At 39.9% G+C, this 27745-nt stretch overlaps 2 protein-coding genes across 5 annotated transcripts in view; one reads left to right on the top strand and one right to left on the bottom strand.

Moving 5' to 3' along the window:
- Positions 1-26292, top strand: part of Rgk1 (Rad, Gem/Kir family member 1) — a 46788-nt gene extending 20496 nt beyond the window's left edge. Inside the window, exons 2-15 of one of the 3 annotated variants that reach the window (XM_032436391.2) lie at positions 5838-6003; positions 7465-8144; positions 8533-8665; positions 8764-8930; positions 9015-10421; positions 18095-18411; positions 19553-19654; positions 19721-20026; positions 20092-20186; positions 22667-22758; positions 23023-23215; positions 25352-25487; positions 25564-25716; positions 25778-26292. In XM_032436391.2, coding sequence (XP_032292282.1) covers positions 5838-6003; positions 7465-8144; positions 8533-8665; positions 8764-8930; positions 9015-10421; positions 18095-18411; positions 19553-19654; positions 19721-20026; positions 20092-20186; positions 22667-22758; positions 23023-23215; positions 25352-25487; positions 25564-25716; positions 25778-25895 — 4065 coding nt within the window. In that variant the 3' untranslated portion in view covers positions 25896-26292. Of the gene's footprint in view, positions 1-5837; positions 6004-7464; positions 8145-8532; positions 8666-8763; positions 8931-9014; positions 10422-10674; positions 11089-18094; positions 18412-19552; positions 19655-19720; positions 20027-20091; positions 20187-21247; positions 21363-22666; positions 22759-23022; positions 23216-25351; positions 25488-25563; positions 25717-25777 lie in introns of those variants that run through there. The other 2 variants (XM_070209680.1, XM_002050749.4) reach the window with 2 other exon arrangements.
- LOC6625662 (uncharacterized) lies at positions 319-5610 on the bottom strand. Of its 2 annotated transcripts, XM_002050747.3 has the most exons (4): positions 5430-5610; positions 3113-3240; positions 799-852; positions 319-713 (listed from the first exon to the last, which is right to left on the bottom strand). In XM_002050747.3, the coding sequence occupies exons 1-4, from the start codon at positions 5593-5595 to the stop codon at positions 459-461; spliced, it is 603 nt and encodes a 200-aa protein (XP_002050783.2). In that variant the 5' UTR covers positions 5596-5610; the 3' UTR covers positions 319-458. The 2 variants fall into 2 exon arrangements, with proteins under 2 accessions (XP_002050783.2, XP_070065794.1); XM_070209693.1 differs by lacking the exon at positions 799-852.
- Positions 26293-27745: the final 1453 nt, after the last annotated feature.

The following is a 27745-nucleotide window of genomic DNA, read 5'->3' as shown; positions in this document are numbered from 1 at the left end:
ACTTGACATCTCTGTTGTTTTTGCATTTGGTTCGCCAGTAATTTACATAAAAATGTCGTCAAATCATGACAGCGACCAAAAATGTGGCTATTAGCTGGAATTTATGTTTGCTTATAACGCTTATTTAATTTTATTTTAATTAGCTAGCAATTGAAGGCCCCGTCCCTGTGTTCGCCCCTGCTGACATACTTGAATTGCGGTCAACATGTGGGCGGCTCCAACGGAAGTTTAGCTACGAGGCTGAACCCAATGACCTCCCCAACTGTCAAATGTGTTTCGATGCGCAATGCACAGCCTGTTAAGGAGTCGATGTTACCCTCGTGTCCCACTGTGTGCCCAGACAGCTGCTAAAAGTGTTTTAATTGGCTGCTGGCGGCATTTTATTTTCATCTCTAGAAGACATTAGGATTAGAATCTGTCTTGTACTTTTTGTCATATTCAAAAGCATCCATTTTATGCTAATTATTGTCACAGAGCAGCAGCAGCAGCAACATCGGCAGCAGCCAAAGGATGTCTGCCCCGGCTCCTAGGCAACCATTTTTGCCAGGTATAATGGCATTGTGATTGCCACCAACCGAACCGCCCACTCCCCCACCGCTGCCGCCACCACCACTCGAGTTGTACACGCGTCCGTTGTGGCCATTGCAGAGACTCTGCTGGCAGGAGCGGTAGTAGACGCGAAAGGAGGCATCCGTTTTAACTCCGTTCAGTATCTGCAAAGTGCGTAAATTTTATTTTTGCTCCAGACGCAATCTGTCTATCAGTTGATCTCCCATTCCAACCCAAACCCATACTCACAACCGGCTTATCCTGACAGTCACGTAGAAAGGACATGACTTTGTTTCCATTTTGCTAGCGGCGACATATGAGGAAGAAAAAAAATAAAAAAAGAAAGAAGTAGGAACATAAGAAAAAGTTACTTCAGCAATTTTTCAAAATGTTCCCAAAGATGTTCCAGACGCTATATTCAAAGTTTGTTCAGCTGCGTGTTTGCAATTTTTCACATTTTTTGATTTTAAATTGTCTTTCGATTTTATGCCACTTCTGAACTTCAGCTTAAAGTTGAAAATAACATAAAATGTTGTTCGCTAAGCACTTCACTCTTAAAGTTATCACGAAACATTTAAGCTCGACTAAAGTGCGAAAGCTTGAATATTTTAGCTGAAAGCCATCGAAATCTAACGTCTTTAAGCTTTAGCATCAGATTAATCTGCAAATGCCAGCTTAAAGCCTTTGGATCAATTACTGATAATAATTTAACTTTCATTAGTTTTCCTATGAATGGAGCGGAAACATTACAGTTAACATTACGAGCTCTTGTTAACCCAGTAAAGTCACAGCCTCAATTTACTTGTCTTATTCATCATTAAACCAGACCCAGTGAAGATAAAGTTTTAATTGCATTATGCCAGACCATCAATGGGGCATTTAGTCTGCAAGTGAGAAGCAGCAGATGGTGCAGTGCTCTTTGTGCCTTGTACAAAGTAACTTTTAGTTCATTTCCCGCTGGCTCAATGCTCCTTTGATCCGGTAAATTCAATAACAAAGAGTTCAAGGCTTGTCGACTAATGAAGCGCCAGCAAATGTTTATCCAGCCCATTGTAAAGAAAAAAATAAATACGCAGGGTATGCTGTTGCACAAGTGTGACGATACCAAATAGAAGACAAAGTTAAAGCCCCATATTATAGAGTGTAGGAGATGGGAAGCATGGGGTTAGCAGCTGCGTATGCCTTGATGTTGTGTGTGACGCGCTGCTTGACGCGGCTTTTGTGGCTTTTATACGCCTTTCTGGCTTTCCATTAAATTATGGTAATGGACTTTTTATGCACTCCACTTTTCAGCGCAGCTCTTGGCTTGATTTTCTCTTGTGGCCGTAGAAATTAAAGCACAAAAGCTTCAACGTCAACAAACAAAAAAAACTTCCCAATTCTAGTCTTATTTGCATTCCTATGTCAAAACAATCGTTATAGACCTAGAGCTTGAATACTTGAACTGCCCTGGACTAAGGAAAAAAGTATTGTGGAGTAGTACATGATTTTGTCACCCAGCCAAGCACTTCATCAGCAGCTTTTCCCGGGCACCCAGCCCCATGTATGATGGGATGCTTGAGTTAACCATTTGTGAGCCAAGTTTTTTATTGCGAATTGCAGCTTCGTGCCTCAGTCAGCAGCTTGCAGCTACGTCTCCCTATTTCCATGGCAATTGCTGCATAAATTTGCTATTCAAAATTAACAAAAAGCATAAGATTATGACCGACTGATTTTTACTCTGCAATTAACTAAACATTTGCTCATAAAGAAACTCTTTAATTTCTTAACTAGTATTGATAGCTCTTCCCTTATGTTTTTAGGCCTTACCCACTAACAATATGTATAACAATTATTTAAAAAAATGAAGACTTCATTTGGCTGTAAATTAACTTTGCTGTAAATTGCTCTGTGGCGCTGAAAGGTTTTTATTAATATGCTCTTTTGTAAAGTGCGTACTTTGAACTCTGAAGAGCATTGTCTGCGCAATTTTTACATTTCTTCTTATCTTATCTATTTTTTTTTGCTCTGTAGCAAAATTAATATACTCTCCTTTTATCCTTTGACCTGAAAGTCACATTGAAATGCACAGAATGAAATGCATATAAATGTAATTTAAAATGGCGCTCAAAATGATGTGAGTTTCAGGCACTTATTGCTCATACGCCACATTCGCCCAGTGCCCATCATATATTCAATTACTTTGCCTGGGAGTGTGTATGTGTGTATTCAAGAGTCTAGCTTAAAAGCTTCACTGGATATGAGTTTTTCGCTAATTTGTTGAGCAAAAACTTCCGTTTTGGCCACATTTAGCAACAAAGTTGCCCCACCGAACTTTTTGCTGTTGCACATGTACATACATAAATACACAATGAACGAAAAGAGAAAGAAGAGAGCCAAAAATCGACGACTCGTGTGCAGCTGCCACTTTGTTGCGAAGCAATCAGCCAGCTGTGGCTAAAAGAAGTTAAGCTGGGAATATACGAGTCTAGTTTCTGCAGGATTATGGCTTTTTGGGTGGGTGGCTACTGTGCTTGCCATTGTTGGCTACAAGTGAAGTTGCACGACATTGTATGATACTCACAATCGCTTCTTGCCGCACCGTGAGGCAATACTTCTTGGTGCAGTTGAGGGCGCGCACAGCGCTCGCGTTCGTCAGGCAGGTGGCATCGCTCTGGCCGAGCAAATAGCTGCAGACGTAGCACTCGAGAGCTGCAAGTCCAAAAATCCATAAATAAAAACTATATAGAAACTATATGAAATACACGAAAAAGTACGCAACTCACAAATATTGAACGAGGTCATGACGTTGCCTTTCGCTTTCTGTGGCCGCTGATGAAGATGATAAAACTGATGAACATGATGATGATGTTGTTGTGCTTTTCTTAGAATTTATTTATAGGCAACGCAACAAAACAACAACAGTAGCAACAACACACATGAAATTCTATTAAAAACACAAAATCTGTTCTTTTTGTTGTTTTTATTCAAATTAATTGCATTAAAGTGAGAATTTTGGCAACGAGACTTTCTGTCTATTTGCCAAGTGGCACGACAGCGTCCTCGACATGTATCTAAACATCTATACTTCTCTATACTCTATATGCGTTTTGTGTAATAACAATGACGTCAATGGACAACAACAAAAACAACAACAACAAAAACGGGTAACAAGAATAGCAACAGGCACAGCCAATGGCTAGCATTTGTAAAAACTGATTTCATGACACGAGACTTGGTGCTTCATAAAAATAGTCAAAAAATATTGAAAAATAAATAGCCCAGTTACAAGCTGCCGAAACTTAAATACCCTAGAACGGATTTTATCTTAAGCTATAAATTTACGTATGTATTTTAATTAAAGAGTAGACCTGATTTAATCTTAATCTAGCTAAGAACGATCTCGAATTGCTTTGGCAGATTTAGAAGATTAAGTACATACAAATATTTTGTAGTAGCTTTTTGTAAATTTGCGTCTTGAGAGTTTAGTTTGAGTGTAGAAAACGTTGTACAGCCATAGTTGAACTGGTAAGACAAAGTGCTCTCTCATTTCAAGGAATTGCTAGATATTATACATATATTTTATATAAAGCCGGAAGTACGTTTCGCTAAAACAGTTGCATATTTCATAAAGAAGTAACAATTCCCTTGGGAAGGGCATCATTGAAACATATCTCGGCTCGGTCCCAGACCCCAAACGACCCTGTGCATTTACATCAACTGATTGTCTAACAGCTGGCAAATCTGTGGCAGTCGCCACCTCCTCTTCCGCCTTGCCCCACCAACTCATTTAGGGGCAATCAAAATAATGAGCTGTGCTCTTTTAATAGGCCTTTTACAGATTCACAATTTCATCGTAAAATCTGTGTATAGACAAGAAAATTAGCGCTCAAAATTAAAGATTATTTTTAAAACATTTGCACTGCACGATTTCTGCATAAAACAAAATCCACCGGCACGCTTCAGTTCCCCGTATTCGCGAATCAGTCATAAAATACTCGTCATTCATTCGTGCGAAATCCCAGCACCCAAACAGATCAAAATTAACTCAACGCACAGTGTGCTCAAGCCAGTGTGCATGGTATGATAAAATAAATTACTTAGTACAATATTTGCAGTAGATAAATAGACGATGAAAACAGAATTCATAAAAGTCAGCTACACGTTAGACATCATCAATAGTTATATAATTGAAATGGTTAAACAATGTTAGGTAAATATTTCATATCAGGCTTGACTTTGCTTACATTTGATACGATCAGAATAGTTGCTCTTTACCTTTATTATATGTCATATAAGGGAATTCTTGTTATAATTTTGATGAATTCAATAGATGTGTTCAGAAGCATTCGATTTGGTCTCACTGTTATACGAGATCTAAAAATATTGCGTTATACCGTGAGATCTTCGAGAAATGATTCGTATCATCTTTTGTGTAGCAATCAATAAATTAAATGCGGTCACTGGAGAGTGGCGTCGACAGCTGAACTAGAGATTGGTTATTATATACTGTACATGTTTATGGTTAAAAGACTCAACTGCATATACTCAAAGATATTAACATACATATATGTATGTATGTATGTATGTTTGTATAGGTAATATATATGTATGTATATAGTATATTTGGAATACGTCAGCAGAGCAAAGTTCTTGGAATCACGTGGAGGTCTCTTGCAGAATTAGCCAGAGAGCGTGCCAAGCAGAAAAGCGTTTGAAATTTACCTGATTTTTGTTGGCTGTCATAAATTCGGAATACTGAGTAGACAAGTTTCGAAATAAAGCCAGCTAATTTAGTTAAGTGGAAATCGAATAGTCTTGAATTGGGCGCAATATGTACATATATACACACGAGAAATACTTATGACACACAACCATATCATTATAATCACGATACGAACCGTGCGTTTGAGCTGCACAGCAAATGACATAAAATGCCAAAATCAATGAGGCTTTTCGCATCTCAAGTTGTCTTCGGTAGCACTTCAATCGGTTCTCGGTATTGACAGTTGATAATGTTAACGGCTTTGGTCTGGTCTGGGTCTGGAGTACGACTGAAACTGACATCTTTCAGTAGAGGGCTCCATTGCAGGCCAAGTGCTATTTGGTTTTTAAACTAATGGACTCAATTGTAGCTGGAGGGTCATATCTTATCAATCAGCGCCTGCTGATAAGGGCTGTGCTTTCTTTATTTACATAGAAAAGGCCAACTGTATTTTTCTATTCATAGCTAGTTGCTGTCTTATCTTATATACATATGATCAGTTTGCTTATAAAAATTGTCATTAAATACATTTTTGTTTTTACAGCCTGAGCGCTATGTACCCGGCTCACCCATCTTTCGCGACAGCAGCGCACCGCCCAATGCCACGCCCTCAACACCTATAACAGCTGCGCCCACAGGAGCAGCAGCAGCAGCCGCCACGACGACGAGCACAGCGAGCGCTTCCCCCACCTCCAGGAGTCGTGGTCAAGGTAAGCTTTATTTTTGCTTTCATGTAAACTCAATTTTGCGCCAGCTTTTCTTTATAGAGACTACTAGCAGCCCGCATTTTCCCACTTACACACACACACACACACACATCTTTTGACATATTCCTGCCGCAATGGTTGACACACTTTCAGTGACATTTTGTATAAATAAAGCTGGAAACCTGCTGCATGAACTGGCTCGTAATGCTTTTTCTCGACGGGGCGCGACATATGAAAAGATTCGACATGTTGCCAATTTTTTGGGTCAAAGTCTCCTTATCCATTGTGGGGGGCGGGGAGGGGTTGCCATTGCATGCCACGTACACAGTTGCTTCCGTTGTTATTTTCAGCTATTTTGCCATCGATATTTTGCGAAATGTATAGCCTTCGAAACTAACGGGCAATTTCATAGTGCAGCGCGTTCAGCTCAGGTAGACAGCTACAGGTAAACAACAACATCGACAACAACAATGAGTTCGAATAATATCCAGACATACGTTAGACGAATCTTTTACTCAATTATTTGTGGAATTTGATTGTACGATATTATTTTTATGTACATATCTATCTCAATGCCTTATTCTATGTTTTTGTTTTGTTTTGTTTTCCACGAAATCTCGATTTTGTTTACGTGCCAAACTGCACAGGTTGAGTTCAGCGGGGCGGCGTTTCCTGACGCGTTTCGGTAAAGTACCCTGAGAGCAAAGCGTCCCCAAACCCCAACCCCAAATTGCCAACAGCACATGAGTCATTTACCCATTTAATGTGTGGGTGATTAAGGTGCGTGTCGCGCTACAGTCTATCGATTTTCTTTGTTGATTTAGAGCGCGCGATTTCTCATATAATCAAGCACTGCAGCTAAACTTTCATAGAATGAGCAGGTGTCGATTTTAATTAGTTTTACACTTTAAATCACAATGACAGAGTAAACAATTTTTCAAAGCTGCAATTAATATAAGCAGTGGAGTAAGCTTTGATTTGACAGTTAGTCGAGCTTTAAGCAAAGCTTAAAGCTAGCATGGGCACATAGAATGCAGCATTATTCTGTCGAACTTTAATTTCAAAGCTTAAATTCAACTTTAGAGTTGTCAAAGATATCAAGATATTAGCTTCACTTAGTCGAGCTTTGAGCTTTAAGTAAGTTTCGAAGCTTTGATTTCGTTATCTCATGACAAAGTATAATAAAAAGCATATATCATATCATTTAACTGCACTTTTCACTTTTGAGTTATCCAATCGGTCAGGACGTAAATGTAAGTGAGTCGAGCTTTGAGATATAAGTATATCTTAAAGCTGTCATGTGCACATAGAATGCAACTAGCTGTCAATTAAATTTAATTCAGTCGAACTTTAGGTTTAAGCGATCAATGTATAGATAAAACCTTGACGCTTTTATCTCTTCGTGTTTGTATATAACAAATATATATATATATAGATATATATTTTTCTCTTTTTTATCGACAGCCATGACAATATCCCTTTCACATGCAGCACAGGGCAACGCAACGGCCACAAAGAGCACCACTAACAATAGCAGCAACAACAACAACAAACCCAAGCCTCTGGCCACCTGCTACATGAGCACTCGGTCCGCGGCGATGATGGCGCTTACGCTGGGCCAACAGTCCAGCGAGAAGAAATCATCAAAACCAGCTAGCGGCAAGCAAACCACGTCCAGTTCCAGTTCCAATGCCTCGCCACGCACTAACAATAGAGCTGTCTCCATGACGCGTCCTGCTAACCGATCCACGCCCACACCGGCAGCTATGTCCAATGTGAATGCTGCTAATTCAACTTGCACAGCAACAGCTACGTCCACGACCACGTCCAGAGCCACGTCGAAGCCATCAACGCCCACAGCAGTGCGGGCTGCTGCCCAGTTAAACGGCATGGGTATCCTCTCGGGCGGCAGCAACTCAAGCGGCTCGGACAATGATGGATTCAGCACTTCGGGCTCCTCAACGGCAACGGCTCTCCGTCGATTGTATTTCAAGAGCGGGCGCAGTATCAAGAACAAGATCAATTCATCCACCTCCTCCACACCACTCAACAATTTGCCCATGAATGCCGTCTCCAACGCCTTTCACAACTCGGTGAGTGGTGCAACGGCCATGCATGCAATGGGCGTCTCTGGAGTGCCCAAGGTGAGTAATATTCAAACAATGATCAAAAAGGAGAAAAGGCAAACAGTATTTTGCTATGGGATATACCCTGTTCCGTTTCTGAGTTTAGGTTTATGTCTACAGAAAAAAACAGAAAACAATTGCACAACATAATATGAATATGAATTCATGAGAACCGCATAGAAAGGCGATACAAATTTTGAAAAGCAACTGTGCAGGTTCTCAATACCAACAGACAGCTACGATTAACAGAAAACTGCTCTCTAACTTTTATTGATAGGATTAGAAGTTGAGTTAATTTGAATTTAATTAAATTACGAGTAGTTATATTAAACTTGAATCCCTGTTTTGATATTTATTTCTCCTATTATTTGTTTTTAAGTATACTGTAATTAAATTTTTTGCATAGCTGGTTGTGATGGGCACTTCATCGGCCTCCATTCCGGATACGACCATCAACACATCCACGGACTCGGCCTGCACACTCATCACCAATGTGACGCACACGGACACGTCGGAGACCTGCGATTCCCTGGACTTGGGTATGTTGTCGGACTGCATTGATTGATTGATTGACGGCCATTTTAATTAATCAACTAATCACTATGGTTTACGTTTGGCTTGTCCTTTTGTCCATCAGGCGACAATTCTGGCCCCAGCGAGCCGCTGTTCAGCTCGCTGGAGGAGCCTTTGCTCACGGCCATACAAATCGATTCGGAACATGAGGCGGGCGGCACTGAATTGGAACTAACGAGCTGCTCACGCTATCCCCCGCGACCCGACATGAATCTCCAGGACAGTACCGAGGTGAGTACGCCAAACGCTGCTGCTGTATCTAGCTCTGCCTTTTGCTCATTTGCATACACCCACGCACACATATGCACACGCCAGAGCCAGGAATCCTGTTTGTCCATATTGACGGGGGAGCCGTCATCAACAACCCCGCTGCTTGTGTCGTCACGTCAGCCCAGCACGGCGCCGCCGCCCACACGTGGACGTGAGCACTTCACCTTCGATCCGCCGCAGTCACCAAAGTCGGCGCGCAGCAGCGAGAAGGCCCGCAGTCACTTCACCTTCAAGGAGGAGACACAGCAGGCGCGCCGAGCAAGTAGCTCCCATTATACGGGTAGTGCAACCACCGCTGAGGCTGATGAGGTGCACGAGGAGCGTCTTGCGGCCAATCGCAACAAGAAACTGCGTGCCAGGGAGCGCGATACAATGAATGCCAATGGAGGTGGCGGCGGCGGCAGCGCTGGCAGCACACGTAATCGGATCTCGCCCAACGTTTCACCCTCGTCCAGCAACCGCACCAGTCCCAAGCGTGAACGGAAGCGTACCACGCCCTCTGCTTCAACGGGCGCCATAGCCAAGATCAACTCTGCGCCGCCAACAATGAAGGACGGCAACTTCTTCGGCAGCTGCCAGAACCAAAAGCAGCGTCAATCCCAGCAGCAGCAGCAGCAGCAGCTGTCACCCTCTTCCTCGGCCTCTGCGCAGCAGCGTAAGTATTCGTCCAGTTCATCCAGCGGCAGCAGCGAACGCTGTCTGCGAGACGCAGCCGCTGGCGGCACAATGTTTCCCTTTGATCGTGAGGCCCTCGACTATGAGCGCATCCAGCGGGAATGCTTTGCGCCCAGCTCGGCAACGGCCAGCACCAGTAGCGACTCGGAAGAGGGGGAGAATTGTTCCGTCTACGAGCGCAAGCTGAGCGCCGACATCTTTCAGCAATACTCGCGTCTCACCCAACAGGAGCAGCAACAGCAGCAGCATCAGCTTAATCATGAGCGGGATAGGGACTGGGACCGGGAGCGGGAGCGTCCACCCTCCCGAAAGAACTCCAAGCGCATACGACCAGACTCCGTGATACACACAACCATACGCGAGAATCAGCAGTATGTGCCACAATCGGACGCGTTCTATCCGCAGACCAAGTCATCCTCCTCGCCCAGCGATCATTCCTATGCCGAGCTGAACAAATTCGAGGATATCGCCAGCAAATTTGAGCAGATACCACCCAAACATGGCTCCAACTCGACGCTGAATCTGCAGATGCTGCATATGCATAGTCCAGGCAGCGAATCCTTGGCATCCGCATCACTTAGTCCCACAGATACCACACGGAAACGATCCTTCAAAAGCAAATCCAAATCGAAGACGCAGACGCAGCTGCAGGCTCAGGCACTGGAGGATTTACTACCGGGTTCAGGTTCGAGTGCGGGCGCCATTAATGTGACTGCAAATCCCTTAGAGGCAGCCGCCGTCTGCAAGCAGCCCCGTGCCACAATCGTTGTACAACAAGTAAGTACCCCACCATCCTCTCCATATATAACATGCATATATGTACATATAACTCGCTGTCTGCCTCTTCGTCTATCTGTCTGTCTGTCTGGCTCTCTTTGTGCCTCATTTCCGCTTCTAGCTGCGCGCGCGCTATCTCTCGCTCACACACTCTCTCTCTTCCTCTCTTATCGCTATCTCTCACAAGCTCTCTGCTTTGTTGCCGTGCCTTGCGGCAGCTCATAAAAAGCCTCGCACCGTTGGCGGATCGAGTCATTCATATGTTTACGATCCGCCAGAGAGCAACACAGCATCCAAGCAACAATCCGTAAAATAAAATACAAAATACGATATTAACCACTGCGTAAAAAACACAAAAAATTCTTAACTGAAAATTCGCCAGAATATCTCAAAGTACTTTAAATACACAAACAGTAGCATCAAGTGTCGAAAAATATTGTTTTATCAAGTGCGTGTATGTGCCGCGATCCACTCCTTAAAGTCTGCCCGACATGTAAACTGTAAATCCGTGTTCATCAAACCAAGAAACCCGATTATAGACTTTACCAAAGAGATATAATCTCAATTGTTGCACATTTCCGAATCGATTCAACGTGAAAAAAGTACAACTAAAATGGCGCCCTTCTATAAGCGCATTTGCCGCAGCCTATCGAAGCGCTACAAGGAGGTAGGTCTATCAAAAATGTTTCCAGTCGAGTTTATTGATTTTGACCATGACTGATGGAGTACATCAACAGGCCATCAGATAAGATAGGGTAGGATATACCGCGCAGTTCATTGTTTGGCAATGAGCTGTTGCCCAGTTTATGGCGCCTATATCAATATCGATACCGATATGCTGATTTATTATATGACGTCAATTTGACAATCTGGCGCCGATGCCCCATAGTACTGAAAGAAAGTGGGCACTGGAGAGCGTTTGTAATCAAATGGCTGTGAGAGTGAAGTCGACGTCAGCTGGCAAAAGTTAATTAGCTTAACTAATAAATTGAGGGCTTTGCGGAATAGATTTCCCAGGCAATTGACTTTTCTGGGTTTTCCTTACTCAGACTAAGACTAAGCCCTTACAATTATGTTGAGTTAAACTCAATCTTCCAATAACTTGAGTTAGAAAACATCATCACTTTCTTTTGGTATTATAACTTTAAAACATATAGTTACATCGTGTCCTTAATAGTTTTCAAATTCTTTAGAAATTTAATTTAAACTACTTTCAATCTCATAAATTGTCTTTTATATAACTTCTGACAGTAATACTTAGTAAAACGATTTCAAAATATGTAACTTTAATACACATTAAAGTCCCATCTCAAGTTTCGACAAAAACAGATTTCCAAGCTATTAAACCGTTTTGAAAAGCTTTTAAATCTGTTCCCATGCCATAAATGTGCTCATAAATATCATATATCATTTTTAATTGAATTGTTGCAGTTGTACTATTTGTTAATTCATTTATGCAACGTATTCCACAACTCACGCCGTGCGATGACAGCTGTCAAAATAAACTACCAGAATCAGCAACAAATGAAAATGGAATCATGCCAAGGCGCAGGTTGTCCGATTCCTATAGATATAATATACACAAGTATTTTACATGCATATTTATTTACTTGCAAAATAAAAACATGAAGCATATGTAATCCATTCCCAGACTGAGACCAAGAGACAGAGGCGAAAACAATGTCCAAGCTGTGCGAGTTGTCGCACCTCCTTGCCTACGACTCATTTTGATTTATGAACTTTTTACGATTTCATTGTAAGGCGGCGTGTGAGTAGTTCGTTCTTTAATACCCTCGGGGAAAAAAACATGTATGATATCAGAGTTTCTTTTCATGTACATATATACAGATAAACATAAGTAGCAGAAAAATAACGGAAAATTACTTATAATTATAGCAAAAACAAACATGACACGAACAGCTGCAATTATATATCCATATTATACTCTATTATAGAGACTCAGACATCCTGTAAAAAGGTGCCCTCTGTCTATTGTTGAGTTAATAAAACAAAAACAAACACAAAAAACAAGATACAATTTCCTCAATATGCAGCGTGTTCATAAGAAATTTTCCAAAACAACGCAATTATTTCATATAGTATCCGACACGGTCATTTCGTAGAATTTGCTATAAAAAAAGCTGTTGTGAAATCAAAAACAAAGGGTAAGAGGGTGGCTATTAAACTTTGTGTCCAGCTGATATTTTGATTGCAGTTGAAAATCGCTTTCGAGCACTTTCTCTGGAAAGAGTGATTGAGATTTATACGAAGAAATTGATATTTCTGTGTAATTTATGCAAGGGACATTTTTGTTAACTATTCTACGTAAGCACAAAGTTTGCGAGTCGAACGCCCCTTGAAGGCAAAATAGTTTTTTAACCGTTCTAGTATTTTGCTTTGTTGCGCAATCCTTGCAAATCATAACAAGAGCTAGCCCATTGTTGGACTGGTCGAAAACGAATTATTAGCAACTGCAACTGAAACGAATGCAGCCTTGGTGGTCACTATCTGCTGCCCCACCCCACACACACCAACACACACGCCAAACACACACACATGCTATGTAAACAACAAATATTTTGCGGCATGTTTCCTGCACTTGCTGCCCCTCACACTCGCCTTATACTCTACCATCCTGGCCTGGCCATAAAACACACGTTGAATATATCAAAAACAGGCAAATAACATTTTCGCTTAGCTGCAGCTTTTGTTTTTGTTGCTTGTCTATTGATTTTACATTGAAACAACTGGAGACGCAGCGGCTGGGGGCTGGGAGGAAGGCTAAACAAAGTGTTAACGTGCAAATGCATTTGTTTTTAGGCCTTGGTGTCGCAAACAGGTAACGTTTAAGGCTAACGCCAAAGTCGCCCACATGAATGCATTTGGCAACTCAATTCAGAGAACAGTCGCCCGTCCCAGCCAGCCTGCCAGCTCTTGTGCTCACGTTGAGTGTCCTTTAGCTAAAAAGGAGCCTCGACTAATGGCTGCACAGCTTGAAGTATGTCAGATCCTCAGAAAGACAACGCACCTTTCTCGCATTTAATTGAATATTTAATGAGATTATTATTTAAATTTGATTCCACTCTAAAAAGGCCAACTGGCCTTGGGGCAGGTGTAGCTAGTGGGCCACAAGATGGTGCTCAATTATTCACATGGCAACGGGAAGGCACGCGAAATTTCCACTTGGGTTCATTGCTCGTATATTAGATATCAAAGCATATCTCGATAGAGGTCAATCAAACAATTTGCGGGTCAACAGTTTTGACCCCGTGTGCTCAAATTATATAAGTGAAAGAAAATAATATGGCCAAATGGTAACATATTATGCTGCCTCTTAAAACGCGGTTATTGACTTGGCTGACCACAGTTTTTGTTTACTTTTAATATATTTTTTTTGGTTTTGTTTTTTGGCACATTTGTCAAGGCCGTGCACGAATTACGGCTAATTATAGCAACAGACATGGCTGCAAAATAAAAGAAAAGAAAAAGTTCACAGGCCGCCGCCGCCACTCAGTCAACTTGGCCCGTTAGACGAGGCGTATACTTAATGTCGCTGGCGTATACTTAATTTCAGCAATTTCTTTTTTTAGCGCCAGTTGGCAGCCAGCAGCTGGCGTTCAGTTAAATAGTTGCTGTATGTGTGAATTATTTATCCTTAATTAAACATTCGCATGTTGTTATAGCCTATGCCCATTAAAAATGGATCAAACAGGTATAATCAAATTATGCAAATGGAATGTAACTGGTTGAGAAATATTTAAAATATATAACACGCAGGTCAAATCAATTTACAATTACTTTTATATACATTTAAAATATTTATTAAATGATCTTAGTCTATAAAAGCGACCTTAACTTTTGAATACTGAAATCTATCGTCAAATGGAACACTACTCCTACAGATAGAAGAACACTTAGCTATCCATATCTCACTTGAAATCTCGCCACGGGGTATCTGCTGGTGCAGCACTTTTGTTTATGGCACTCTTACCTGATTTCCATCGATTTGTTTGTACTGGGAACACCTTTGTTGGGCTTTTTTGGGGGCAGTATGTTAGCCGAGCTCCAAGTGTCTTGTAAGTGTCATTAATTAAGTGATAAATGCGCTGCCCTGGCCAAGTGCCCCGGTCGGCCTGCGAGTGCAACTGAATACGTTGCGTCTTCCTGCTGCGACGCGGCAACTTGGCTTGGAATCCATTGACCCCAATTGCAGTACGTTGCAGCTGCGTTTTGCTACAGTTTTTTGCAGTTCCATAAATAAACTACGGCTATAAATAAGAACACACATATGCATGCATATAGACGCAAGATACAAGATACTGTTGTATCTATATGCCATGCACTCCATTGTTCAGCTTCTGAAAATAGCCGCAGCACACGGAAATGTTTAAGCAAACACGAATAGTTGAGCTGCAACAACTGGAGGCGAGTTCAGATGCAATGGGCTAGCGGGCGAGATGAACTGATCAGTTCAATTGGGTTGCGGCCAACACGCACCTTTGTAAAGCGTGATTTTGTACAGACTTTGCACCCTTGCGACAGGCATCTGGCGCTTGGCCAACAAAATTACAATAAAACCGTATGAGAAATTTCCCACAGCGTTATTAATAACCATATGTAATCAACTGAAATAGCGCACACACCGTGTAATGGGGAATTGGGAACGAAGAATTATAACAATAGTGCCAATAACAATTAAGTTAATTATTAACAGAAAAACGGCAAATATCTCAGTAATAACAATGTTGATCTATTGATATGCTTCTGGCATATGAAACACAAACAAATTGTTTAAAGCTTGCATCTGCCAGACTGTTAAGCGAGCGTCCTTTAACTCAACTTTACGCTGATCTACTTTTGGATTATTATTCCCAATTAGTTTTAACGCAAGCTGAGCCAATGTGCTATGTTTGCCTTGCTTGGTCAAAATCAAATGCTTTTCTCGTACTGCATTCAAATACTACGCACAAATCGATTTGGTTAAATGCTTGCAGCAGAAGTTTGCACAATTTTAAAGAGCCAACGGCTAGCATATGGCAGCTGTGTTCAATGACCAACCGTTTTAGACACACACTCCCCCCGGCCCGTCCTCCAGCTCGTTAACAAGCAAATGCAATCTTTAGCTAAAAATTGTTGTATTTATAATGTTCGCGCTTGTTGTTGCCAGCATCGAATTATACACGCGATTGAACATAGAGAAAAGCGCCATTATAATGAAAAGCAAGTGATTCGCCTGGCATGGAGCAGGCCAGAGAGTGTGAGCTTATTTTTATACACATTCAAAGCAAACTAAATGTATTTTTAAACGTCGACATGTTAATGCATGCAAAAAATATACAAAAAGGCGCGGCAATGGGTGGTGCGGGGCAGGGCTGGCACATGGAGGTGTGAATGAGCGCTGGCAGACGCCGACAACTCGGGCAATAAAATTATGCACACATTCGGCATATTTTGTCTGCCCAAACAACACTTGGCCCTTATAAAGTTCGTACTTTTTATGGAATTTGCATTAAATTAAAATGTATATTGCATAGCTTGAAAAACTGCATAGATATTAGCAATGTGCAGCGAATACTTAATAAACAAATGAGATCCAATTGAGTTCTGTTAAACTAACAAACATATTCATAGGCCATGTTGGCCGGATCGGAAAGCAACAATAACATCAGGCGGTATTTTTCGCATATTTTATTAGTTCATTTTTGGGCACGAATTTCATAAATTTGTCTATTTAAAAACCGCTGCATATGTTTCTCACACTCTGTTCGCAGTTTTCGGCTAATGGCCAATTGTGAATTGATGGGAAACACACTCTCTGCAGAAAAAAAAGAAAACCAAACCATAATTAAATTTACTTCACTAACAAATACTCTACATGAGCTTTTTAGACAGTTTTTTGATCGAAGGAAAATATTTTTCATGACTGACATATAAACGCCAATTGATTCATTAATCCAAACTCCATAAAAAGCTAGCAAATCTCTATATAAAAAACTCTTTATTTTCCGGCCTCTAGATCAATTTGGCATCTAAATCTGGGCAAGACCGAGGTATACCCGCTAGTACACTATACAGGATATGTTCATATTCATATCAAATTTATTCAACTAGAAAATAAATTCATAGCAACGCATGAACCAGAATTTGTTTATTTTTTTTTGGCGATTTACGTGATTGATTAAAATAAAATGTAAATTTTTTATATGAAAAAAAACAGCCTCGATTAAATAAGCCGCGCAAAGTTGAGTCCTTAATTGAAGATGAATTCATACTTTTTTTGATTTGTTTGAAATTATTCTAAAATAACCAACACCACAATTTTGCATAAATACGCATTCACACTCACATATAGCTAAATAAATTTGTTTTTTGAGGCTTTCCAGCTACGTGACTGCACTCACGAGCACATTCAAAGCTGCTCGGCACAACGGGGCGTATGACGGCGAACAGATATAGGCGGGTGGCCAAGAGTAAAAAAAACTAAACTTCTAGAGCGCGAGTTAATTAAGAAACACAAGTCAGGTTTTAATTAACATATATCTCTTTCGGTCTTGTGTGTGTGTGTTGTGGCACATGTCGCAAAATTACGCATACGCCGCGTCGGCATCATAAAAATTGATGTCTCCATCAAGGACTGCGAGCTGCGGGCGATTGCACCCGCAAATTGCTCCCCCGTGTGCGTTTGTCCAAAAAGTTTTACTTGCGTCCACTTGAGGCATTTGCGGGTATAACTTTCATATATATATATATATATGCGGCAAGTCGCGTGGCAGCACAAGGTGTAACACGCACACACTCATGTGTGCATTAATTGGGCAAGCGGAAAAACAGGTTTTTGTCATGCGAGCCAATAAAAGCATACAAAATTAATATCAACATTTACTGAATAAATACTCAAGTATTTACCGCGTTTACCGTGTGTGTGTGCTGAGTGTGTCAGTCAGGCAGCCCGTACTTCGTCTATACAGTTGGAGGCCTAACCCAGCCTGTAATTTATGGTAAAACTTTTGTTGCTTGCGTAAATTAAAAATTTAAAATTTAAAATTAATGCGTTCTGCTTGTTTATTCGCGTATATTTACGAGTGCTTCTGCAGGTTAAGAAGGCTCTTCTTATAAAGCTAGACAAATATTCTTAGAAACTTCCACTTGTAATTTAGCTCAGCTGAGCCTAAGATGCATGTCAATAGCTAACACAATTTAAAGATGCAAGGTTTAAAAACGAACCGGAAAGCACGAAATTTGAGGTTTTCATGGTTTCAAATTTATTCGCCTGCTTTTGACCCCATTCATTTAGTTAGTTTAAAAAAGTATTTTGCCTCGACACCAATTGGCAAAATGCTGAGCGTCAGTTTTTGCCAGCAGGCAGCACGCGATGCCTTGAGGCAGTTGCAACTGGCACGCTTCAAGGTGTAGATAAGGCGAAAAGTTATTGTACAGCATTGGACTGAGGCACTCCAGCTAAGTGGAGCACAGCCTTGAGTCACTCAAACAGCAATGGGCGAAGGACTGAATAGAATTTTCACAATGTAAAGCCAAATGCTAAAAAATATTTTAAGAGCACCATTCAATGCTAATTGAAGAAAGCGTAGAAGTGGCCGGGCATAAGGGGGTGTTCATTGAATTATAAGAATCCGCTTAAAGCAAATCCTGTCTTTTTGTTCCACCCCATACAGCCATCCCTCAGCATGGACAATACGGTCGAAACACTGCTGATCAAAAATGAGGGGGATTTCATCAGTGTGGAGCAGGGCAAGGAGCTGAATGCGCGTAAGCGGCACTCACAGCAGCTGGCACATCCGCCGCATGCCGGCCAACTGCATCATCATCATCATCATCATCATCACCAGGTGCAGGGACATGGCTACACTCAACAGCAGCAGCAACAACAGCAACAACAACAGCAACAGCACAAACGCGATGAGAACATGCGACAGCTGTTGGATGTAACCAATACCCTGACAATTGAGGAGCTGCGCGACTTTGAAATGCGGTAAGTCTTTGAGAACGCCAAAGCCATCTATTGAAGATTGCATTTTATGCCACAGCCATAAACATGGCAACAAATTCCTTTTAACCTTCAACCAGGCAAATCAAATAACAAAAGGCTATTAAAATGTTGTATGTAAAAATATATATTTGTGTTTATAAAATACGGCCTTCGACTGCGTTTGATGGGCTGCAGCTGATTTGAAATTTATTTATTTCGAATATCAAAAACGCTAAATTCTAAATTCATATGTATCGTATACGATATGTTGGCGAGTTTAATGACAGTTTACGTGTTGATATGCCCTTCAAAATGTTATAAAATAAAAAAAAAAACGAGCAGGCAGGGAATAGATATTGTAATGTCTTTGCCAAGGGTATACTTTTATAGATTCGATTTAACCTTTACAACATGAAGCTCATCATGTAAAAAGTGATTCGAAAACTTGACATTTTGATTTTGTAGTGTGCATAGCAAGCTTAAAAGACCTGACTATAAGGCCTTAGATATTCAGCCCTAATAGATTTACTTGTCGAATAGCAACAGAATTTGAATAGATGTCTGCAGCTCTTAAGTCCCACTATGTAAATCGTAAAGAGGGTTAAATATATATGCAAAAAAGGTTCAAATATAACGCTTAATTATAGTTGATATACATTTAAAGCAGCAGCAAAGAAATTGAATTGCCATTGAATTAATGCACGAGATTACAGTTTGAAGCACATTTTGTTTCCACATTTCCCATGTGGAAGGTGCATGCAACTTTGTGGCACTAATCGAAATTGGGGCTTAACTCGTGCGGACAACATGTGGTCAACGGGTTGCATAAGCCATGCACTCAGAGCCAGAATACCACCTGCCGTGCACATTTGAAAGCCAAGTTAACAAAAGTGCGTGCAACTGTTGCCAAGGTCAAGCCGCACACGCACTTCGATACGGCTGTGTGGGCGTGTGTGCTCGTATCTGTTGTTAAGGCATATTCCAATTAACGCTTAAATGATGCCACATTCCGCTGAAATTGGGTTTCGGCTGCTGTCAATTGCAGCGTTTCAGCTGTAGCAAACTGATTTTTAGATTTAAAAATTTCATTTCGCATAGAAAAGCAGCAATATATATTTTTTATTAACGCGCTTGACAATTGCAGCTATGGCTCACCACATCACAGCCGGTCGCAGTCGGTGAAAATGCCCGGCAGTCGCGCCTCCGGACGCCCCAATCAGCTATGTCTGCCCCAGCAGAGATCACGGTAAGTGCTGCTGCAGCATTTGTTAAAGAAGCTCGTCTAATGCTTCAATCCCGCCGCACAATATAGCGTCGCATCCATGCCCAATACTGGTGTCGAGGAGGAATACTACAGACTACGGCACTTTTCCATTACCGGCAAAGGCGTTGTAAATCGCGGCGATTCGCTAAAGAGTCGACGCAGTCGCTCCAACAACAGCGTGGCCAGCTCCAACTCCAGCACGGAGCACCTGACCGCCCAGCAGCAGCAACAGCAGCAACAGCAGCTGCAACAGGGACAACAACAGCTGCCCGCGCCCACTTCCCACTCGGCACGCACCTCGCTGGCCTCCAGTCGTGAGAGCAGCACCTCTAATCCGGGCAATGGACCCTACAGGTAAATCTGGCACTAAGAACAACTACAGAGTTTGCCACTCAACTTGAATATAATCCCTTTTTCAGAGTTCTGATGCTTGGCGGTCCGGCGGTGGGCAAAAGTTCGCTGGTCTCACAGTTCATGACCTCGGAATATTTGCATGCGTATGACACAAGCATTGGTGAGTAGCCCGAATCTCCCGTTCTGCAACTGTTGCACGGTCAGCCACTGGCCACAACCAAATACCACTTGAATGCTGCTTAAACTTCGTCTTAGTGTTTAGGTTTTAAGGCTTTGTCATTGTGTGTGTGTCTGTGTGTATGTGTGTGTTTCTGTGTGTGTGCTTGTGTGTGTTTGTACTCCTTGTGTTAGTGTCAGTCTGGTCCTCAACCCTTGACCCTTAAGTGTGTGTATGTCTAGTTTTGTTGTGCCTTTAATTTTTGGTTTTGTTTGTGTTTGTTGCCTTGGCATTTGCCTTCACAAATGTTTTTCTTTTCTCTTTTTACGTGGTTTTTTAAGTTTGTTTTTGTTTATCTGTTGAATTTGTGTGTCGTTTTGTGCTTTGCCCTTGACTACAACAATTTACGACCATCTCACAAACATATTTGTATTTATTATTATTTGCTTTGGTTTTCTTTTTTTTTTTTTTTGTTAATTTTCGCTTTATGTTGGTTGACTTTTTACGACCCCCGCCTTGTACATATGGACACAAAGATTTGATATCATAAATTGGCATAAAAGTCCATGGAAAAAAAAGCAAATTTTTGCTGGAAAATTTTTACAAATCGAATTGGAAAATTTGCACGCAAAATTAAAATCAATACGAAGAAAGAAACAAATAGAAATTGTTGCAGATGTACAGTGCGGATAAATGCTTCTTACAATGCGGGAATTCGGAGTGAATATCCACACAAAAATTTGGACACTTTCCAAAATACATAAAAAGTCAAAAATTGAGACTTCAAATTCCCAAAGTTTTAGCTGTTAATTTATCAGAAATTTAACGCAAGCACATAAAACTAATCTAAGTGTAAAAATGCATTTTTTTTCTTAAATATTTTAAACACCAAACCAAACACTTGCCAACAACAATATAAAATTATTGATATTTTTCTGTTCTCTCTCGTCTTTTGACCATTAACCATATATAACAAACCTAATGTTTCATTCAACATAACAACAACAACAACAACAACAAAATTAAACAAAATCTAACGAATTCAATAACAAAACTTAATTCAGATCTAGGCAACTGTGATATACGCATACATATTGAAAAAGCCGCCGACGGTAATAGCAACAATAAAAATCATGAAACAAAAATCTATTACAAATAATTATTACTATAATTATATTTATTCAAATTCCATACTTAATCTATACTAAATGCTTTCAACGAAAAAAAAAATGTATTAAAAAAATACCTACAAAATATTTTGATTTTTCACTTGTTTAACGTTTGAGCTGCATTTGCGTTGCGTTTCCAATTGAATTCCGATTAACTTACTCAACTAGCTCTTAATTTTATCTAATCTAAACACACTGGACACACGCCCACGTACACTCCCTTCAAATTTAGGCCACTGGCTTAGTCCTAAGTAGTTTTCTCTACCACACAACCACACGCAAAGTTTCCAAAACAAACATAAACTATTCCCACCCCCCCAAAAAAAAAGAGTAATTACCTGCTCCCAATAAATGCGGCTCTGTTTGCTCAAGAACTTCCCCCACACTCTAGTCCCCTGTGAATGGGTCAACTTGTTACAAAATAAATACATATATGTGTATATGTTATGAAGTTGAGAGAGTTTGGTTAAGTCCTTTTAAATAAATATATAGCTCATATATGCTGTGTGTCCAAAAATATAATTAATAATCCATACACACGCTTTTTTTTTAGCCGGGCCTTAATTAAAATGTCCGCTCAGCTGATAAATGTAAAAGCAACTATAAAATCTCATGAAATTTCAGTTGGGTAATCATTAAATCCAACCAATAGGCAAGCAACAATAACAATTGAAGAGTCAATTACAATTGTAATTTATGTGCTGCCATAAATTGAATAAGTGCAGGTTGAAGGGTCAGGCTGGTTCAGATATATCATCAATTTAACCGTATAGTACATTCAATAAGCTCTAAAAACCATAAATTCAATATATGCAATATGGCTGATAAAAATAAAGTACACACAAATACACGCGCACGCACACACACACAGTCAAGCACACAGCCATTCATATTTCATAGCATACCTATAGGCGCGCGGCGGAAATTTAATTTTTGTTAAAAAACAATCAAAAATGTTTAAAACCCCCCATAAAACCCACCCCCAGCGCATTGTGCACAATCCGAATCTTCATGCTACCATCCCAAGCTATATGTATTTGTCCTCACATCTCATAGTAGAGCCCCAGAATGCAGAGCCAGAATTGCATGAGAAATGCCACCACCAAACACCACCAAGCCACAAACCCATTCGTCAATTGTAAATAAATTTGTACAATATATACTATCTGAATGAAATTCACGTTATTTGCACCTTTTATTTGTAGCTTTATCTTGCTCTAGGTTATTATAAACTACATTTCATTTTATAAATATATATAAACTATATTCATTATGTCGGGATTTGTTATTAATGAAATGTTTTTCAATAAACAGATGATGAATCTGGCGAAAAAGCCGTATCAGTATTACTCAGCGGCGAGGAGTCCGAATTAATATTCATAGATCATGGATACACCGAGATGACTGTAAGTACAATGATTTATATAGGAATATAGCTATTTGCCCGTACACTCGAAATGTCACTTTGAAGTAAGGTCAATCCACAGGCATCCACACCAGTCACCATCATTCAACCTTAGAGATACTTTATCTGTGACATTTCATAATGCCATTAACATATACAATCAACACACAGACACACACACACACACACACACACACACCATCACACAACTCAGGCATCTCTTGAACCTCACTCAATGTCAGTTTTGTGTCCTTTGCTTTCACAGCCGGATGAATGCTTGACCAACTATGATCCACATGGCTATTGCGTCATTTATTCTGCCGCGGACCGGAGCAGCTTTAACATTGCCGAACAGGTGCTTCAGGTGCTATGGACCAATCAGAATATCGCACAGAAAGCCGTTATACTGGTGTCGAACAAAGCGGACCTCGCCAGGAGTCGACTCGTTACATCCGAAGGTAAATAAATGAGACTCAATTCAGCTGACTAAACGATTTCCAGATTTTCCTTTCATTAACACTTCAAAATGCGCTCGATTGGGTTTTTTTTTTATATCACGTTAAAATAGCTACACTGTCACAATGTGTGTGTGTATGTGAATATGTGTGTATTTGAGTGTCGTTGGATATCTGCAAAGGACACCACAAAAGCAGCCACAGACAGCTGCAGTCGCTTTAATTTTGAGTTTTCAATGGAAGTTGATCAAGCGGAAGTCGATTGCCGATTGGCGCAACCCAGCACACACCTACACACAGACACACGCACACACACACCCAACCATACTCATCATGCATGTGTATAAACACATCTATATGTATATATATAATAGATATATAAGTCTAGAGGCAAAAACATGCCATCGTTAAACGGAAAGCAAGTGAAGGTCGCTCAACTGCTTTACTGGACGCTCATTGCCTTTTATGTACATTTAAGTACATCCACTTAAAATACCCTATAAAATTCGCTCACATTTGAAGTTGACAGAAATGTTTGTGACACTATTAAAAATATAAAGTTTTTTCGGCCTTTTTAACAAGTTGTTTGCTTGACAACATTAAAGGAAGTCATTTACATTAACAGACATTAACTTTCTGTTAACAAGAGCCGCTGTTAAGTGAAGTTTTAATAACATATCTTAAGTGAATACCTCACTGTTAATGTGGATAACATTTCTGTTTCTGTTGATATAGCAGATTCAGTAGGCTAAGACCAAATTTAAGATGAAATAGAGTATTCGTATTGTGGTATCTGCTAGACAAATGCTTATTCTTGTTTTATATCAATTTAAAAGGTCAGCAGATTTATTCACCGTTAGCAGGCGCTCATGCCAGGCTTATGGCTTTCATCTAACAAATTCAATATTTTCACAAATTACATTTGTTTTTAATGGCCGCTTATGAAAGTGTCAACGTCAACAGTAGAAAAAAACAACAAAAAAAAAACGAGAAGCAAATTTAGGTCATACGGCAGCAGGTTGGGGCATGGGACAAGCAAATAAGCATTGAGCGGTGAGGGAAAACTGAGGCGGGGTAAAATTGTTTAAGCGCAAAATTGATTACATTTCATTCCTGCGGCTTACGCCTTAGTAAGCTCATTGCTATTGTTGTCAATACAAAGAGAATGCTTGGGGATGCTGTTTCCCAAAATTTCATAAAATATTTATAGCATTCTGAGGAGCAACAACAAATACGAGGGTACCTCAAAGAATTTAATAACTGAAAAAATAATAAGTAAATAAATAAATAAAAAATCAATTAAAGCAACTGAACTGTGAAAATGCATAGAAAACAAGCTTAATAAGGCAGGCTGATACTCATATCTGGATGTGGCATGGGTATATACTATATTTAAGCAGTTGCACTCAGAAACATTTAGAATTCATAGCATTTGCCATTTGGCTGCCAAGTAGTTTTCATTGTTTATGAGTTTTGTTTGCTTTTAATTAAGGCGCCTGAGCAGGAGCCAGCTGACTTTTGTTGTACCATGCCGATGGTTAGGGAATGAAGGGGCTGGTAAATATTTCTCATATAAATCTTTAAAGCTTCTCGTGGTGCAGAATGTTTGGCCAGCTGGAGGCTTAATAAAAGCACCGTAATAAGCTGGTGGCATTCAAGAGGAAGGGAGATGAGAACATCCTATCAAAATCTAATAAAATGACGCCAACTTTTTTTTTCGCACATCGTTAATAAAAACCTATATATATGAGCTCTTGAGAGGGTCTGTGTGCTGGTGTGTGTATGTGCGAGTGTGGCTGTCATAAAAACAGGCCTGCGAAAACAAACGCATAGCTACTTATTGTAGTCGTAGGCTACAGATTTTAACGACAGCAGGCGCAGTAAACGTGACGAAATCTATAGAGAAGGCAGGCATGGTAGCACCAGGAGCAGGGGCAGGGTCAGGGGCTGAAACGGAGGGACTGGCGCAGGGTGGCTGAGGTTAATGGGCAACGTGTTTAGGTATTAAGTGTCCAAGTTTTGCTTTTTATTACACGCTCAAGAGTTTAACTAAGCGACGCAATTTGATTTGATTAACTTGCCGCATATCTGAGATTCACCCAAGACACTTAAAAAATTGCAACTTTTTTTTTGTTACAGAGGGCAAAGCCATGGCCACCGCATACGATTGCAAATTCATTGAGACATCGGTGGGCATTAATCACAATGTCGATGAGCTGCTGGTGGGTCTGCTATCGCAGATACGCCTCAAGCTCGAAAATCCCGAAAAATCCAGGTTGGTATTTGCAAAGCGCGCATAACTTTCGATTGCACATTTATAATGCTATTTGTTGCTGTTATGCAACCTTTAGGGATCTGTTTCGCAAGCGTTCCATTCGCAAGTCCAAGCGTCGTGCCTGCTCACCGCTCAGCGCTGGTTGCCTCAATGCCAACACGCCGCTGGGTCCGCTTGGAGGACCACTGGGTGATGCATCTGGTACGCCGCCAGGCAGCGCACACAGCAGGTGAGTCTCACACTGTGGCCTAAACAGCCGCCAGCTAATAACAAGCAAACCTCTTTTGTAGCCCACGTAAATATCGAGGCTCGCGAACTTCCACGAGTCTCAAGGTCAAGGGTCTGCTTGGACGCGTCTGGACACGTGACTCCAAATCGAAGAGCTGCGAGAATCTGCACGTGCTCTAAAGGCACCAACACACCAACACACACACACACACACACACCCAAACACACATCGACTGAGCATGGGGCAGCAATTAGCATGAGAAGAGGGGGGAACATTTTAGTTATTAACCCATTTAGCCTTTTGGTTTTCCCAAATTTGGTGCATACAAAATCCCGAGGATTATTTACATATACAATAAATAGAAAAGCTCCCTAAGATACATTTCGCCTAAGTTTTGAAACGTACAAGCTACAAATAGACTCCTAACTCATAGCTGTATTATCTTTGTATATATGTATAATTTATAATATGTATACTTTAATGCTAGTCAGTTAAATATTATTTGTATTAAGTCCTTATAATTGTGTATGAAACTTTGTGTATATATTCAACAAATATAAATATACTTTTAATTTATTTTATAACTGTGTTTACTTTCGTTTAATTACGTTCGATCCAAATTGACTTCCATGCCAAAAGTATTTTTTTTTTCTTAATTATTATTTATTATATCTCGCCTAAGACTTCACAATTTAATTAAATAGTCAATGAAATCAAATTAATTTAAAAAGCTTGACCAGTTAATAATATATTATATTATATTCGAAATGTAAAAAAAAAAGGTAAACGCAAATCAAAAGCAATAATTTGTTGTAAATTTTTAAAGAGTTTAATTATAACCCAAAATGAGATGTGAATCAATTGTACTGATTTTTAGCATGTTTGGCAATTGTTCGCCGAATAGAATTTAACATTAATTAAATTATATACTTATAATGCTAATTCAATTGCATTTTTTTAAATCGTACTAATCTTCGTGTTGTTCCAAATTGATTATTCAATATTCAAAACAAACAAAAAACTCAACAAAAAAAAAAGTTAAAATTCATTATACTATTCAAATTCAATTTGCATTTTGTAGTTTTTAAGTAATTTGCTTATTTTCGGCGCATGCTAGCAAAATATTTTTGATGCGGAAACCATGTGCACAGCTTAGGCACACATTATAGGTTTCTTAGATAAGTCGGGACCATTCGAAATTGAACTAGAGCTACCACACAAAATTTGTATTCCCCTATAATGGGGAATTCGATTAGATCTTACATAAAATTAACAAGAATATCAAAATCCAAAAGAAATAAATAAGAAATTGTTTAGTAAAGTCAAATCATGGGTACAATAATAACTGTCTGTATTAGATTTGAGGAGATTCTGTGCAACGTTTTTTTTTCTTTTTGGAATATCAATGTCACAATTTAACAGCTCGTAGATATTTTAATATGTTAAAAACAAAAAAACTTTGCGCTTCATAATTATAGATGTGAACTAAAGTGTATTGTATATCAAAACTATTGCAGCACAATGGAATTTAAAAGAATACATAATAACTTACAAAACAAAACAAAAATTTGGCAATGCCCAATTCACTTTAAAATAGCAAACAAAATTGATACTAATGTAAAACTTGTCTATGAATTTATTAGTAAAAATATTTAGATGTATTTTTTTGCTCCAGCATAAAATCCAGCCGAAAAATGTAAAACCAAAATGAATTCGAGCCGTGAACGGTAAATGGCGAATACACCCAGATGCAAACTGGTCTAAAAACTGAATGTATAAAGCTATGTAGAAACGCGAATGTCAGCCATAAATAATTAAATAATTGTCATGAGGTAGATGCCCAATAGAAAGTTAAAGATTGAGAGTCGAATATATTCCATTTACGATTACGATTATTATGTGTAATAAATGTATAATAAATGTGTAAACTTTGAACTTTAATCGAATATTTCGTTTTTCTTTGCATCAAAATTAAATTCAAATTTTGCAAAAGTTCGTTAAGCCGTTACGGCTAGTTCCAAAAATGAAC

This window comes from Drosophila virilis, chromosome 5 (genome assembly GCF_030788295.1).
Source record: "Drosophila virilis strain 15010-1051.87 chromosome 5, Dvir_AGI_RSII-ME, whole genome shotgun sequence".
In the NCBI taxonomy this organism is placed as follows: Eukaryota; Metazoa; Arthropoda; class Insecta; order Diptera; family Drosophilidae; genus Drosophila; species Drosophila virilis.
Note: the sequence above shows the minus strand (reverse complement) of the source record. Positions and strands in the feature narration are given on the sequence as shown.

Bases quoted from the DNA above. Each gene is read 5' to 3' on its own strand.
- LOC6625662 (XM_002050747.3), bottom strand. From the start codon at position 5,595: ATGTCAGTTTCAGTCGTACTCCAGACCCAGACCAGACCAAAGCCGTTA. The intron at 3,241-5,429 runs GTTCGTATCGTG...TTGGACTTGCAG, and splicing joins CTGTGCAGCTCAAACGCACG to CTCTCGAGTGCTACGTCTGC. The intron at 714-798 runs GTGAGTATGGGT...CGCACTTTGCAG, and splicing joins ACTGTCAGGATAAGCCGGTT to ATACTGAACGGAGTTAAAAC.